Source organism: Anomaloglossus baeobatrachus, chromosome 2 (assembly GCF_048569485.1).
Source record: "Anomaloglossus baeobatrachus isolate aAnoBae1 chromosome 2, aAnoBae1.hap1, whole genome shotgun sequence".
Taxonomy (NCBI): Eukaryota; Metazoa; Chordata; class Amphibia; order Anura; family Aromobatidae; genus Anomaloglossus; species Anomaloglossus baeobatrachus.
Window position 1 is genome coordinate 770,448,181 of NC_134354.1, and position 17,172 is coordinate 770,465,352.

A 17,172-nucleotide genomic window follows, 5' to 3' on the forward strand; every position below is an offset into this window, starting at 1 on the left:
GGCAACAAGCAGAAGAGACTTGTTTGGGCCAAAGAACACAAGGAATGGACATTAGACCAGTGGAAATCTGTGCTTTGGTCTGAAGAGTCCAAATTTGAGATCTTTGGATCCAACCACCGTGTCTTTGTAGAAAAAGTGAACGGATGAACTCTACATGGCTGGTTCCCACCGTGAAGCATGGAGGAGGAGGTGTGATGGTGTGGGGGGGCTTTGCTGGTGACACTGTTGGGGATTTATTCAAAATTGAAGGCATACAGAACCAGCATGGCTACCACAGCATCTTGCAGCGGCGTGCTATTCCATCCGGTTTGCGTTTAGTTGGATCATAATTTTTTTTTCAACAGGACAATGACCCCAAACACACCTCCAGGCTGTCTAAGAGCTATTAGACTAAGAAGGAGAGTGATGGGGTGCTACGCCAGATGACCTGGCCTCCACAGTCACCAGACCTGAACCCAATCGAGATGGTTTGGGGTGAGCTGGACCGCAGAGTGAAGGCAAAAGGGCCAACAAGTGCTAAGAATCTCTGGGAACTCCTTCAAGACTGTTGGAAAACCATTTCCGGTGACTACCTCTTGAAGCTCATCAAGAGTATGCCGAGAGTGTGCAAAGCAGTAATCAAAGCAAAAGGTGGCTACTCTGAACAACCTAGAATATAAGACATATTTTCAGATGTTTCACACTTTTTTGTTAAGTATTTCATTCCACATGTGTTAACTCATAGTTTTGATGCCTTCAATGTGAATCTACAAATTTCAGAGTCCTGAAAATAATGAAAACTCTTTGAATGAGAAGGTGTGTCCAAACTTTTGGTCTGTACTGTGTGTGTATATATATATATATTTATTTACACTGGAGATCACAATTAGAGAAAAACACACAATTTCCTAAATGCTACGGTCATTGTCTCGTCCTATGTGATTATCTCCTAACATGAGGAAACTCGCGGGATTTTCTGTTTATTTCATAAATTGAATTTATTGTAAAGCAAATAATAGAAATATAAATGAGATAAATGAAAAATAACACGGATCACAATTAGAGAACACTTTCAGATCTCTGCAAGTTATTGGTGTTAACATTGCACCTGGTGCTAATTTCCTTAATTATCTGACAAAACCTATGTGACTGGCAGCCTAACTTTCCAGTTTGCACTGACTTTGCTGTTTCAAAGTGACTGAAATCCTCCGGCAGCAGGTTGTCCAGATGAAGGCACAGGGGTGACCCTATCAGCCATAGCAAAAAAAAAAAAATCTGGTCGTTCCAAGTCTGTGATTTTGAGAATGTTGCATCTTCATAACATCATAAACTCTTTCAAGTCCCACAAGAAGGCTGGTCACCCTTGAAAGACAAATGCAAGAGAGGACGGGATAATGTGGAGACTCTCCATTGGTAATCGTTTCACCACTGCAGCTGGAATTGCTCCCAGTTCAGCACTGAACAGGGTAGGGATCTATGTCATCATACAGTGTCACGACGTTTAAGAGCATTTGGACTAAAAGCCGACTGTGCAGTGACCAAACCTCTCAGCAGAAAGAATAAAAAGGTTAGACTGCCTTTTGGCGAGGAGCATGTTGTGTGGACAGAAGAGAAGGGTCCACAGTTCATTTTAGTGATGAAAGCAAGTGTAATTTATTTGGGTCTGATGGGAAACATTATGCTCGAAAGACTGAACCCAAAGTTAAGAAGTCAGTGAATGGAGGTGGAGGACGTGTCATGGTTTGGGGAATGTTTTCTGCAGCAGGAGTTGGACCTCTCATACAGCGACATGGCAGAGTGAATACAAGTGTGGATCAGAACCTTCTTCACAACACGAGGCTCCTTACTTGCGTTCATCACTAGGATAATGACCCCTGTCACACAGCAAAATGGGGAAAGCAGTTCCTTGAAACAGAAGAATTTGAAGCAATGAAATGGCCACAGCCCAGAGTCCTGACCTAAACCCAATAGAAAACCTCTGGAAAATCCTTGGTAACAAAGTTATGGCCGAAAAACCCACAACAGTCAAAGAATCATGGATTAGACTGGAACAAGAGTGGACCAAAAACCCACCAGAGCAGTGTGAGAGACCAGTGATGCCCTGTGGCTACAGATGTGCTGAAGTGATAAACAGCAAAAAATCATTGAAGAACACTATTATCATAGGGGCCGGATCGGGGGGTGTTGGTGATAATTTCCTGCATCTTTTAGAATTTCCTTTAAATTGTTGTGTTAGTGGAGGGTCAATAGGCTGTGTCTCAGCGTCGTCAGACACGGTCCGATCAGTACTCAGAGCGCCACACACTATTCACTAGGGAAACTGTAGTGTCGCGGGCGGGGAAGGACGCCGCTGCGCTGGCCAACGCTCGGGTCCGGCGCTGCTGCTCGGTGGCTCGAGCGGTGGGCCGGATCCGGGGACTCGAGCGGCGCTCCTCGTTCGTTAGTAAAAGGGGGTAGTTTGGTTTGGAGATTTGGTCAGTGACGCCACCCACGGGTTGTGGTGAGGTTGGGCACCACCGCTGCTGGTGACGGGGATCCTGGGAGCGATGGTAGGGAGCAGCTGGGATGTTGTTTTCCCCCTCCGTGGGTAGGGGTTGGTGGTCCCGGGGCCCGGTGAGGTGACGGGGAGGCAGGGTTGGATGGGTGCAGGGTCGCTTGGACTGCGCAGCGCGGTGCCAGACGGCACGGTAGTACTCACTCAGCCACAAAGGTACGCAAAGTCTCTGGTAAACCAAATGGCTGGATGGACGGGTCCCGCAGCCGGCTGCTGTGGCTTCTCCTGGACGGTTGGTGGTGGCTGCCTTTCCCTGCACCTTTGTGTATGTTCGGTCCCGATGGATTCCCACCGGTAACCCGCTCCCCAGCGTGTGTATGTGCCGGAGGAGCCCTTTTGCCCGCAGGCTCTGGCCCTGGGAACTCTAGCTGTGGCGGTAGCTGTATTTCCCTTGTGCTGGTTGGACGGTTGCCTTCAATCGGGACTTGGCTGTTAGGAAACCCCTGGGGTTCCGGTCACTGACGGATTTGACCTCTAATGGCGGCTCCAAGCCTGGTCGGAGTCCGCAGGCCCTGCCTGTGTGTGCTGGCTTCACTTCGCTCCCCGGTTCGGTACCGGCGGGCCACCGCCCGTCCCCGGTCCTACGGTTCCTCGTTGATCTGCCTCTCCTGCAGACGGCCACCAATCTGCCAACCTTGCTCTTAGTGCCCGGGCCACGTACCCGGACACAGTCAGTTCGCTCCTCTACTACTGCTCCACTCCTCTCTCTTGTACTTCCCTAACTGACTGACTTCCTTTTCCTGCCTCCAGGACCGTGAACTCCTCAGTGGGTGGGGCCAACCGCCTGGCTCCACCCCACCTGGTGTGGACATCAACCCCTGCAGGGAGGCAACAAGGATTTTGTGTCTGGCTGATGTGCCTGTCTCAGGGTGGGGGTGTATGTTGTAGTACCTGTGACGACCTGGCTAGTCCAGGGCGCCACAGTAGCACACAGCTAATTATTACTGTCACTGTAATAATTTCCAGGAGGAACAACAGAGGAACAAAAACAAAACAGATGTAGCAGAACTGGAGACAGGGCCACTGTGTACACGGGCAGCCACAATCCGCTGCATGATATTATCCCGTCTTCAACTTTTAGTCCAGAATGGTAAACTAAGAGCCACGAACTAAGCTGTCAAACTCAGCTCTGCTCCAGAAATGTGGAAAAACCGTGACATTTTGCTGCTACTTTGCAGCTAAAAAGTGTCATATAGGAATGCACCATTAGATTCAGCCCAACAACATTGAAAAACTCAGCACTCAGCTGTGCTACATTGATAAATTCAGCTCTGCTACATTGATAAAGTCAGCTCTGCTACATTGATAAATTCAGCTCTGCTACATTGATAAACTCAGCTCTGCTACATTGACAAACTCAGCTCTGCTACATTGTCAAACTCAGCCCTGCTACATTGACAAACTCAGCCCTGCTACATTGACAAACTCAGCTCTGCTACATTGACAAACTCAGCTCTGCTACATTGTCAAACTCAGCCCTGCTACATTGACAAACTCAGCCCTGCTACATTGACAAACTCAGCTCTGCTACATTGACAAACTCAGCTCTGCTACATTGTCAAACTCAGCTCTGCTATATTGACAAACTCAGCTCTGCTATATTATCAAAGTAACCCTAATAAAAACAGGCTCTGATACTTTGACCAGGCTGTCAGCTTTAGCTCTGCTATGCCAATTTAGTCATATTTCTACAACATTGTTTGAGGGGTCGTTCATCTTTGGGAACATTTTATTTTCTGCTAAAATGCATTTATTTGGGTATGCTTCTTATAACCTCTGCGTGGCATTGTCTATTGCTGGCTGCAAAATGAGTTAACCGAGAAGCTGTCAGTGAGCTACTTCTAATGGAAGAGTCTGTAAGCCTTTTACCTTACAAAATCACTATTTCTGTCTCCAGAATGAGCTAATTAAGAAGCAGTCAGTGAGCTCCTTCTAACATAATAGTCTGTAAGTCTTTTACCTGTCTTATTCTGAGCTTTTCTCATCTGATTTATGACCACATCAAAGTTGAATGAACAAAAAAAAAAACCGCTAAAATCTTAAAAGCACTATGTCTGTCTCTGAATGAGCTAACTGAGAAGCAGTCAGGGAGCGTCTTTAGATGGAAGAGTCTGAATCTCTCATTTGTGTTTTGTGTTCTTCTCAGTTGATTTATGATCACATCAAAGTTAAATGTCCAAGGAAACAAATAATCGACAAAAAGCCAAAATATTATTTGTCTCCAGAATGAGTTAACTAAGAAGCAATTAGTGAGCTACTTCTGATGGAAGAGTCTGTATCTCTTATCTGTCTTTTTCTGAGCTCTTCTCAGCTGATTTATGACCACATCAAAGTTGAATAAACAAGGAAACAAAAAAAACCCCAAAATGCTAAAAAGCCAAACGCCCTATTTCTGTTTGCAGAATGAGCTAACTGAGAAGCCATCAGTGAGCTCTCTCTGACAAAAGAGTCTGTACCTTTTATTTTTTTTGTAATCTTTTCTCTGCCATTTTAGGGCCACAGACCGCCTCAAAGTTCAATGTGCAGACAAACCAAGAGCCTGTAAGAGCTGAACGGTGCAAAATGTTTAATGAAACACAATTGTAAATATGATTTTTAGCCCAAAAACAGGTGAATTTCAGTAAACAAAAAAAAAGGTACGGTAATTAAATGGGATCCCTTTAAACTTAGTTCTGCAACATTGTTAAACTCAGCTCTGCTACATTGACAAAGTCAGCTCTGCTACATTACCAAAGTCAGCTCTGCTACATTGACAAAGTCAGCTCTGCTACATTAACAAAGTCAGCTCTGCTACATTAACAAAGTCAGCTCTGCTACATTAACAAAGTCAGCTCTGCTACATTGACAGTCACCTCTGCTACATTACCAAAGTCAGCTCTGCTACATTGACAAAGTCAGCCCTGCTACATTAACAAAGTCAGCTCTGCTACATTAACAAAGTCAGCTCTGCTACATTAACAAAGTCAGTTCTGCTACATTGACAAAGTCAGCTCTGCTACATTAACAAAGTCAGCTCTGCTACATTGACAAAGTCAGCTATGCTACATTAACAAAGTCAGCTCTGCTACATTGACAAAGTCAGCTCTGCTACATTGACAAAGTCAGCCCTGCTACATTGACAAAGTCAGCTTTGCTACATTGACAAAGTCAGCTCTGCTACATTGACAGTCAGCTCTGCTACATTGACAAAGTCAGCTCTGCTACACTGACAAAGTCAGCTCTGCTACATTGACAAAGTCAGCTCTGCTACATTGACAGAGTCAGCTCTGCTACATTGACAAAGTCAGCTCTGCTACATTAACAAAGTCAGCTCTGCTACATTGACAAAGTCAGCTCTGCTACATTGACAAAGTCAGCTCTGCTACATTAACAAAGTCAGCTCTGCTACATTGATTCGCATGCACACACGCGGCGGTCCTGGTTTTTAATCCGTTGATACAAATCCCATCCCACACACCTAAATTATAGATCCCCCGCCACGTCAATCCCATTAGATCTGACCCCCTGCATTGCATCCCCTCCTCCTGGAGGAAGGGGCAGCCTGGTGCCCAATCTTAATAAATAAATAAATAAATTAATTAATTAATAAATGGCATTAACCCTTGACTTACCTTGCAACCAAACATCAACGACAAAGTGTTGTTGGTGCATGCAACTTTGCAGTGGCAGATCATTGGTGTGGAGCGGGTCTGGACAATGGGGCACATTCCTTTACAGCTGCAGATCCTGCATCCTTCCAGGTATCCCACCCAGGTCCTGGGGGCCGGCTAGCAACATATGTCCATCCCCAGCAGCACAGAGGACGCACAGCGGAGGGATGGCTGAGGCATCGGTGATGCAGGATGATAGGATTCCCCCCTTTTTTTAATTTTTTTCCAATTAGGGCTAAAAGAAGAGATGGTCAAATTACCATAACAATAGGCACTGGAAGCCCCCTCCCCTCTCCTATAGGATCCGCAACCGAGAAGGGTCTGTGCTATTCCATAGGAAGGGGACGACTGCGGATCCGGAATTGGTTGGTAGCCAGTGACTTACTGCATGGCATAGTGAGTGGAGTAGTCTCTGCAGAAAATCCTCAGGAAGGGAGGCTTTCCTAGCCCCAAAAAAAAAAAAAAAAGATGCTAAATCATTGGCATCAGCTTCTTGCAGGATGGAAACGCACACAGCTGTCCAGCCCCGCAGATGGCGGGCGAAGCGATGGGAATAGTGTGTGCTGCGAGTCACAATCCAGCTTACTCCAGGCATATTCCAGCACATCAAAGTCACAGAACCAAGCCACGGCGGCGGCGGCTTCGGGCTGCTGCAAACTATTGCAAAATATGTTGTTATTTATTTTTTTCCCCCTGCAGAGCCTAGATTATGGGTGATGTAGCAGAGCCGGGTGTGTTGTCAGGCAGGATATATTTTAAAAAATAAATAAATAAATGACCAGCATCTCCAGATAAATGTGAACAGGTGCCGGCTGTTATAACTACACTAAACACAAACAAAAGAATACAGCAGCACTCTGCAAGCACCAAGATGTATGCAAACATAGAATAGATGACATTTAAACTGCATTAATGCTATGTGGAATATACTTGGAAGAATAAAGGTACTTAGAGCATAAATTGGTAACTCATTTGAACCCATCTACCACGGCAAGGTGACCTTTCTTTGATGAGACCCTATATATAGGGCATACATTCTTGTGATCCCATCCACCGCAACAAGGTGAATTTATGAAATTTAAACTGCATAAATGCTATATGAAATATACCTGGAGAAATGAAGGTACTTGGTGCATAAATTGGTAATTCATGATAGTCCATCCACCGCGGCAAGGTGATCTTTCTTTGATGGGCTCTATCCTAATATCATGCCTCTCCTGGACTAAAAGTTTACAATATATGGGTAGATAGGATCCAGCACTATATAAAACCACAATGGGGCTGATGGGCAGAGAGCAGTCAGAATAGGAGGATGTCTACACCTCCAATATATACTGCAAAAAAACTACATCTCCAAATATAGAAAGTGTGAACAGGTGCTATAACTATACAAAAGACAAAACAAAAGAGTACAGCAGCACTCTGCAAGAGCTGAAATATATGCAAACATAGTATATATGAAATTTATACCTGGAAAAATGAAGGTACTTAGTTCATAAATTAGTAATTCATGTGAGCCCATCAACCGCGGCAAGGTGACTTCTTTGACGAGATCTTATACTATTTCATGCTTCTTCTGGACTAAAAGTCTACAATATATGGGCAGAGAGGATCCGGCACTAAATAAAACCACCTTGGGGCTGATGGGAGAAGAGCAGTCAGAATAGGAGGCTCTCTACACCTCCAATATATACTGCAAAAGAAAACCTGCATCGCCAAATATAGCGTGCGAACATGTGCCTGCTGCTATAACTACATAAAGCATAAACAAAAGAAAACAGCAGCACTCTAAATGCTAAAATAGAATATATGACATGTAAACTACATTAATGCTATATGGAATATACTTGGAAAAATGAAGGTATTGGTAATTCACGTGAGTCCATCCACCACGGCAAGGTGACTCTTATTTGAAGAGATCTTATACTATTTCATGCTTCTCCTGCACTAAAGGTCTACAATAAACGGGCAGAAAGGATCCGGCCCTAAATAAAGGCACCCTGGGGCTGATGGGAGGAGGACAGTCAGAATAGGAGGATGTCTACACCTCCACTATATACTGAAAAAAACTGCATCTACAAATATAGAAAGTGTGAACAGGTGCCAGCTGTTATAACTACATAAAACATAAACAAAAGAATACAGCAGTACTCTAAATACTAAAATGGAATATATGACATGTAAACTACATTAATGCTATATGGAATATACCTGGAAAAATTAAGGTAGATAGTGCATACATTTGTAATTCATGAGAGCCCATCAACCACGACAAGGTAACTCTTCTTTGATGGGTTCTATCCTAATATCTCCTGGACTAAAAGTTTACAAATACAGTATATGGGCAGATAGGATCTGGAACTAAATAAAACAACTCTGGGGCTGATGAGAGAAGATCAGTCAGAATAGGAGGCTGTGTATACCTTCAATATACACTGGAAAAACCTGTATCTACAAATATAGAAAGTGTGAACAGGTGCCAGCTGTTATAACTACACAAACCACAAACAAAAGAATACAGCAGCCTCTGTAAATGCTAAAATAGAATATATGAAATATAAACAGCATTATTACTATATGGAATATACATGGAAAGATGAAGGTTCTTACGGCATCAATTGGTAATTCTTGTGAGACCATCAATCGCAACAAGGTAACTCTTTTTTGATGAGACCCTATACTAATTCATGCTTCTTCTGGACTAAAAGTCTACAATGTATGGGCAGAGAGGATCCGACACTAAATAAAAACACCCTGGGGCTGATGGGCGGAAAGCAGTCAGAATAGGAAACTGAAAAAAACCTGCATCTCCAAATATAGAAAGTGTGAACAGGTGCGAGCTGCTATAACTACACGAAAGACAAACAAAAGAATACAGCCGCACTCTGTAGCGCCAAGATATATGCAAACTTAGAATAAATTACATTTAAACTGTATTAATGTTACATGGAATATACCTGGAAAAATGAAGGTACTTGGCATATAAATTGGCAATTCTTGTGAGCCCATCTACCGCGACAAGGTGACCCCTCTTTGATGGGACCCTATTCTATTTTCAAGTCTCTCCTGGACTAAAAAGTCTACAAATATATGGGCAGATAGGATCCAGCACTAATTAAAACCAGAGAGCACATTCAGAATAGGAGGATTGTGTATACCTCAATATAAACTAATAAAAAAAAAATCTGCGTTTCCGAATAGAACATAGCAAGTGTGAACAGGTGCAGGCTGCTATAATTACACAAAACACAAACAAAAGAATACAGCAGCCTCTGTAAGCGCTAAGACAAATACAAACATAGAATATATGACATTTAAACAAGCTGCCTATCAAGAATCTGCTGATAGGGACCTGGGAGTCGGTATGGCGGCATTATTCATCACATTCTCAGAATTCTTTCCTGGAAAAGAGAACTTTAGATTTATCACTGTAAAGGTTTGCAATTCAGGACTCTGAAAAAATTGAGAAACTGTTATGTCTTCAATTAAACATCCCACATCTGCCTACTACACTGTAACAGATCTGCAGCACTGGACAGCGAACACACTGCACATGTATCTGTGCTGTGCAGCTCCGTTCAGAGGTCACCTCCAGTCATATGTGGTGGGCTATATTGGCACCGTATGGTGGTATTACTTGGAATATATATGGACGGACTATATTGGCGCTATATAGCAGTATGGTGGTATTATGTGGACTGTATATGGACGGACTATATTGGTGCTATATAGCAGTATGGTGGTATGTGGACTATATGGCAGGACTATATTGGTGCTATATAGCATTATGGTGATATTATGTGGACTGTATATGGCAGGACTATATTGGTGCTATATATTATTAATTATGGTGATATTATGTGGAATGTATATGGACAGACTATATTGGTGCTATATAGCAATATGGTGACATTATATGGACCGTATATGGCAGTACTATATTGGCACTATATAGCATTAATTATGGTGATATTATGTGGACTGTATATAGACAGACTATATTGGCGCTATATAGCAATATGGTGACATTATGAGACTGTAAATGGCAGGACTATATTGGCGCTATATAGCATTATGGTGATATTATGTGGACTGTATATGGCAGGACTATATTGGCGCTATATAGCATTAATTATGGTGATATTATGTGGACTGTATATGGACAGACTATATTGGTGCTATATAGCAATATGGTGACATTATATGGACCGTATATGGTAGGACTATATTGGCGCTATATAGCATTATGGTGATATTATGTGGACTGTATATGGCAGGACTATATAGCATTATGGTGATATTATGTGGACTGTATATGGCAGGACTATATAGCATTATGGTGATATTATGTGGACTGTATATGGCAGGACTATATTGGCGCTATATAGCATTAATTATGGTGATATTATGTGGACTGTATATGGACAGACTATATTGGCGCTATAGAGCAATATGGTGACATTATGAGACTGTATATGGCAGGACTATATTGGCGCTATATAGCAGTATGGTGGTATGTGGACTATATGGCAGGACTATATTTGTGCTATATAGCATTATGGTGATATTATATGGACTGTATATGGACCTACTATATTGGCGCTATATAGCAGTATGGTGGTATTATGTGGACTATATGGCAGGGCTATATTGGTGCTATATAGCATTATGGTGATATTATGTGGACTGTATATGGACGGACTATATTAGCGCTATATAGCAGTATGGTGGTATTATGTGGACTATATTGATGCTATATAGCAATATGGTGACATTATATGGACTGCATATGGCAGGACTATATTGGTGCTATATAGCATTATGATGATATTATGTGGACTGTATATGGCAGGACTATATTGGCGCTATATAGCATTAATTATGGTGATATTATGTGGACTCTATATGGACAGACTATATTGGCGCTATATAGCAATATGGTGACATTATAAAACTGTATATGGCAGGACTATATTGGCGCTATATAGCAGTATGGTGGTATGTGGACTATATGCCAGGACTATATTTGTGCTATATAGCATTATGGTGATATTATGTGGACTGTATATGGACGGACTATATTGGCGCTATATAGCAGTATGGTGGTATTATGTGGACTATATGGCAGGACTATATTGGTGCTATATAGCATTATGGGGATATTATGTGGACTGTATATGGACGGACTATATTGGCGCTATATAGCATTATGGTGATATTATGTGGACTGTATATGGACGGACTATATTGGCACTATATAGCAGGTGGTATTATATATATTATATATTATATATAAGGTGGTATTATGTGGACTATATGGCAGGACTATATTGGCACTATATACCAGCATTACGTGGGCTGTATATGGGTTACAGCTCTAATAGCTTCTACATAGGTTGCCTCCTGAGCTACAACAGTATATCAGTTTATTATGTACGGTATGTGCCAGTAAGAAAAAAATCAAAATGCAAAAATTGACCTTTTGTGGGGGGGTTACCAGACCTCCCACAAAAAAAAAATGAAAAAATGCAATAAAAAATGTCCAAAATATCTAACCAAGAAGGTGATATTAACTACCATAGATCAGCTCATTAAAAAACAGCCCTCACACAGCTCCATCAATGGAAAAGCTAAAACACAGTTTAGATCTTGGAAGCTGAAGACACAAACAACTTTTCTAAAATGTTAAAAGTCACTATAATAAAAAAAAACCCATATCTGGATATCTGGATACTGGGACATTGCTACTATACAATGAACGCTGTAAAAACAGAACCTCCCCCCAAAAATTTCAGAAATACGTTTTGTTTTTTTTTTGCAAGGTGTCATAGCATTTGGAATTTATTTTAACAAAATAATGACAACCTACCCAGCTAAAAACAAGCCATTTTATTAATATTTTAATACAATAACAAATAATAAAAATATATTGGTCTTAGGAGAAGAACAGGAAAAAAATAGGGGAAAAAAAGCAAATAATAATAATGAAAAAAGTTAATAATAATAATAATAATAATAATAATAATAAAAATATTGAGAAGAGGAAAAAATGAAAAATAAAATAAAAATAAAAAGTAATAACAATAATAATTAATAATAAATATTGTTCTTGGGAGCAAAAGAAAAAAAGTAAATATAGTAATATAATAATAATAATAATAATAATTCATAAAAATATTGGTCTTGGGAGAAGAAGAGGAAAAATGAAAAAAAAAGACAAACAGAAAAAACAAATAAAATAAAAATAATTAATTAATTATTTAATTAATTAAAAAACAATATTGGTCTTGTGAGAAGCAGAATAAAATGAAAAAAGAAAAGCCAAATATAGTAATAAAATTATTATTAATAATAATGAATAATAATTAATAATAGTCTTAGTAAAAAAAGAGGAAAATTGGAAAAAACACACCAAATAATAATACAATATAATAATAATAATAATAATACTAATAATAATAATAATTAATTAAACATATATTGGTCTTGGGAGAAGAAGAATAGATGGAAAAAAAATCCCAAATCTAGCAATAATAATAATAATAATAATTCATAAAAAATATTGGTCTTGGGAGAAGAAGAGGAAAAATGAAACAAAAGGAAACGGAAAATATAATTTATCATCTATTATGGACTGAAGAAATGGTACATGGCCATTTTTGTGTTATATTTATTACTAACACAGAATTTCTCATTTATACCGCCATATACTGCTCAATTAATGCTGCTATTAATTCAACAACCAATACTGAATTAATAACCCCATACAGTAAACTGCTGAATTAAAGCCGCCATACTATGCTAAATCAATATAGAATCAATACATTGCTTAGTTAATTAATACAAAAAATATTGGTCTTGGGAGAAGAAGAAGAAAAAATGAAAAAAAAAGACTATAATAATAATAATAATATTAATAATAATAATCATTCATAAAAAATATTGGTCTCGGGAGAAGCAGAAAAAATGAAAAAAGAAAAAGCCAAATATAATAATAATAATAATAATAATAATAATAATAATAATAATAATAATAATAATAATAATTGATTAGAAAATATATTGGTCTTTGAAGAAGAAAAAATGAAAAAAAAAAACAAATATAGTAATAATTCATAAAAAATAATGGTCTTGGGAGAAGAAGAGGAAAATGAGAAAAAAAAGCAAAGAAAAAAATGATCTGTGTCCATAAGGGGTTAAAGGGGAAAACGCTGACCACTGAGCCCCAATGTAATATCAGCGCCCCTCCCCCTACCATTGCCATTTACACTGGTGTTTTGCCATGGTGCCAGTGGGTATGAGATGAGAGTGTCGCCTCTGCACCCCTTCTTTTGTTATACCCCTTCTTTTGTTATACCCCTTCCTTCTGCACAGCTTTCATAGAAGCCATTCCATAGATAAGTAGAGGCTGCCTGCTCTCAGATCCACATAATGCTGTATATACTGTAAGGATGGAGGATGGGGGATGGCGGCAGCACGTACAGGCAGGATCTGCAGAGACAGCACTTTTATCAATGCAAGCAGCTGTTGCAAGCAAATCATTACATTTTATAGCGCCACTCCTGATTGGCTGCCTGCAGAGCGGTGGAATGATTATAATTACCGGTGAGAACCAAATATATTAAATGGATGCAACAGTCAGATCAATATAATCAACCGCGCGTCATTTATCATCTATTATGGACTGAAGAAATGGTACATGGGCATTTTTGTGTTATATTTATTACTAACACAGAATTTCTCATTTATACCGCCATATACTGCTCAATTAATGCTGCTATTAATTCAACAACCAATACTGAATTAATAACCCCATACAGTAAACTGCTGAATTAAAGCCGCCATACTATGCTAAATTAATATAGAATCAATACATTGCTTAGTTATACACATATATTGATCTATTATAATGGCCATTAGTGCTCAATGTTAGATCATTCTGAATTAATACTACTCAATTAAAACCACTCAATTACTACCCCCAGATAATGGCAAATTAATACACAAATATATTGCTCAATTAAAACCCCCATAGAGTGTTCAATTAATACCCCTGATATTATTGAAATAATAGACACATATGTTGGTCTATTAAAACCGCTATACAGTGCTCAATTAATATCACGTAATGCTGAATTTATTATATATATATATATATATATATATATACACACAGTATATCTCAATCTATTGAAACCACCATAGAGCGCTTAACACCCCAGTTAATAGGGAATAATAAATGCTTATATTCTTATATTAAAACCATATCACAAAAAATCCTCAATTAATACACACATATATTGATCTATTAAAACCGGTATATAGTTCTCAATTAATACCCCAGATAATAGTGAATTAATTCCCATATATATTGCTCAATTAAATCTGACATTTGCGGCTCAATTAATTTTAGAAAAGCCTTAGGTAATAAACACAGCTATATTGATCTATTAAAACTGCTATATAGTGCTAAATTATTACCATAGATAGTATTGAATAATAAACACATACACTATATTGGTATTTTTAAAACCGCTGTACAGTGCACATTTAACCTCAGAAAATCCTGGATTAATTAAACTCATATAATAATTAGCATACAGTGCTCAAATAATAACCCAATTAATCTTTAAATAATACACACATATATTGCTCGAATAAAACCGCCATACAATGCTCATTGAATACACTCAGACATTATTCACCCCATACAGCATGTAGTAACGAACGGTCCGTGAGATGAAGGTCTGACCTCCGAGATCCCCCCTATCTTGAGAATGGGGCCCCATGATACGTACTCAGAAAATAAATAGTGGCCAGCTGAGTTAAACAGTTTGTACATCCATGATACAATATACCGCCTTAGTGCCCGTTTCTCATTCACTCTGAGTTGGAGCATATTTAATTCCTTCCGGTGCTCAGGAGGTTAAGGTTCATTTCTACCCTGCAGTGATCTAACAGGTAATTGAACCTCAGCTGCAGCTGCTCCCTTCTTCCTAAAAGTATCTGCTCCTCACTCCTCCCGGCTATAGCTCATACCTATGCTGTATACTTGGAAGGAGCCAATCTCTGGAGAGAGCTGAGGTGTCACTTCAGTTGCAGCTGAGAAGTTCCTGTTTGAGGATTATTTGTTGTGTTTTTCCCCACCTGTTTATCTTTCCTACCTCATGTTGTTGTGGTGTCCGCCTGGGACCACAGACACAGGGAGACAGTGACGGACAGACTAGAGGCTAGACACCCACTGAGCAGGATCCCGAGAACCCCGAAAACCTTTATCCCCTGTACAGAGATCTGGAATTACTACAGGGTCCAGGAGGTCGCTGCCTATAGAAGGCTGCAATCCAGAGGAGAGTAGTCGTCAGGCTGGGTCAAAACCAGAAGGTACAAAAAGGGACAAAATCAGCAGGCAGGAGTGTAGTCAGGAAATCAGGCAGAGGTCAAAACCGGAGATGGCAGCAAAGTACAAAAACAGCAGATAGGTGAATGGTCAGAGAAAAGGCAAGGGTCAAACATGGGGGGGAATAATGGTATGAGAGCAAGGTGTGAACCAGCGTCACAGCAGCAAAAATACTAAAGCTATATCTGGCAAAGGACAGCAGACCATCGAAGGTATAAAAAAGTGTGGTGCCTTCAAATAGACTGGAGTGGAAGGCACATATCACCACAGTCAGCTAGCGGTACTGCAAGTCCCAGCCATATCAAGCTTACTGGGTGGGCAGAGACTGCAGGTACTGACCCCTCCGCTATCACCAGCAGCGCCTACTGAGGAAATACGGCAGCACCTGGTGAAAGAAGCAGTCGTCGCAGGAGCAGACTCTGATGGAGATGTAACAGTTGTATTATTAGCGTCTCGTTGGCCTTCACTAGTCAGGGTAAGTAATTACCAGCGAAGGCCTAGGCACGTGATCGGCATACGGTGGCAAGGAGCCGTCTGGGGAAGTTAGAGAGTGCAGGGATCAGGCTCAGCTTCTCCAAAGACAGGCTCCATCCAAGTGGACAGCATAGGCATGAGTGTTGTGAATGTCAGTTATGCTTTTGCTGCTGTGAGGCTCCCTCTTGTGGCCAGGAATGATTTGGACAGAGACCAGGTGTGTTGAGCTGTGGGCGTTTCCATTGCTAACTCTCTGCCTGTTTAAACCCTGGTCTGATAGCAGGCTATGCCGGATGTCAGTTGTTCCTTGTTCACCAGCCTGCTTCATCCTGCTCCAGACCACTTCTACCCCAGATGAGTGCTTGGCTCTTTATTTATGGTTTGGTTCTTTTTGCTCTTATCTGAGTTTGTCATTTGTTGTGGTTGTTTTCAGGTTATTTGCATGCAGGAATCTTCTCTCTCAGTTGCTTAGCTGGGACGCTCCCTGCAGCTATTTTTGGAGTATTGCTCCTATAAGTCCATGTGTTTGTTGCTTCTTGAATTTGTAATGGTTCCTGCTTTCTGTTCATTGGTATGACAAGAGTGCCTGGTATAGGACAGAGTGCAGATCGTGCGATCTGAGGGCTTTTTTGTACTATCAGGTTTTTGGATTTTTGCAGGGTTTTTCTCTGGCCACCATCAGTCCCTTTTCTATCCTGTCCTATTTAGTCAGTGGGGCCTCACCTTTTGCTAATCCTATCATTTACCTGTGTATTGTGTTTTTCCTATATCACCGCAGTCTTTGAATGTGGGGGGCTTGCTATTCTTTGTCTATTTTCTGAGACAGAGAGTTATTCATCTTTCCTTCCTTTAGGATAGCTAGTTCTCCGGCTGGGTTCGTGGTGCATAGGATGTTAGTTCACCCCTCGGCAAATTCTAGGGTTGATGGTTAGTAAGGGGATGGCGGCCAGATTAGTTGCCAATGCTCTTGTCACCTTTTACCAATGACTTATGGTGATCTTCCATGGTTCCAGATCATAACACATGAGCTATAGCCGGCATAGAAAAAAGTGAGCAGTGTCCAAGTTTTTAATTTTGTCCCTCTAAGAATTTGGGATTGACATCCCGTCTCTAGAGTC

General features: G+C 40.5%; 1 protein-coding gene across 7 annotated transcripts in view; it reads right to left on the reverse strand.

Moving 5' to 3' along the window:
• Positions 1–17,172, reverse strand: part of DLG2 (discs large MAGUK scaffold protein 2) — a 1,610,676-nt gene that overhangs the window by 934,617 nt on the left and 658,887 nt on the right. Inside the window, exon 1 of one of the 7 annotated variants that reach the window (XM_075337523.1) lies at positions 6,145–6,750. The exons of 5 other annotated variants lie outside the window; for them this stretch is intronic. In XM_075337523.1, the coding sequence (XP_075193638.1) occupies positions 6,145–6,240 (96 nt within the window). In that variant the 5' untranslated portion in view covers positions 6,241–6,750. Of the gene's footprint in view, positions 1–6,144; positions 6,751–17,172 lie in introns of those variants that run through there. One more of the 7 variants, XM_075337528.1, reaches the window with a different exon arrangement.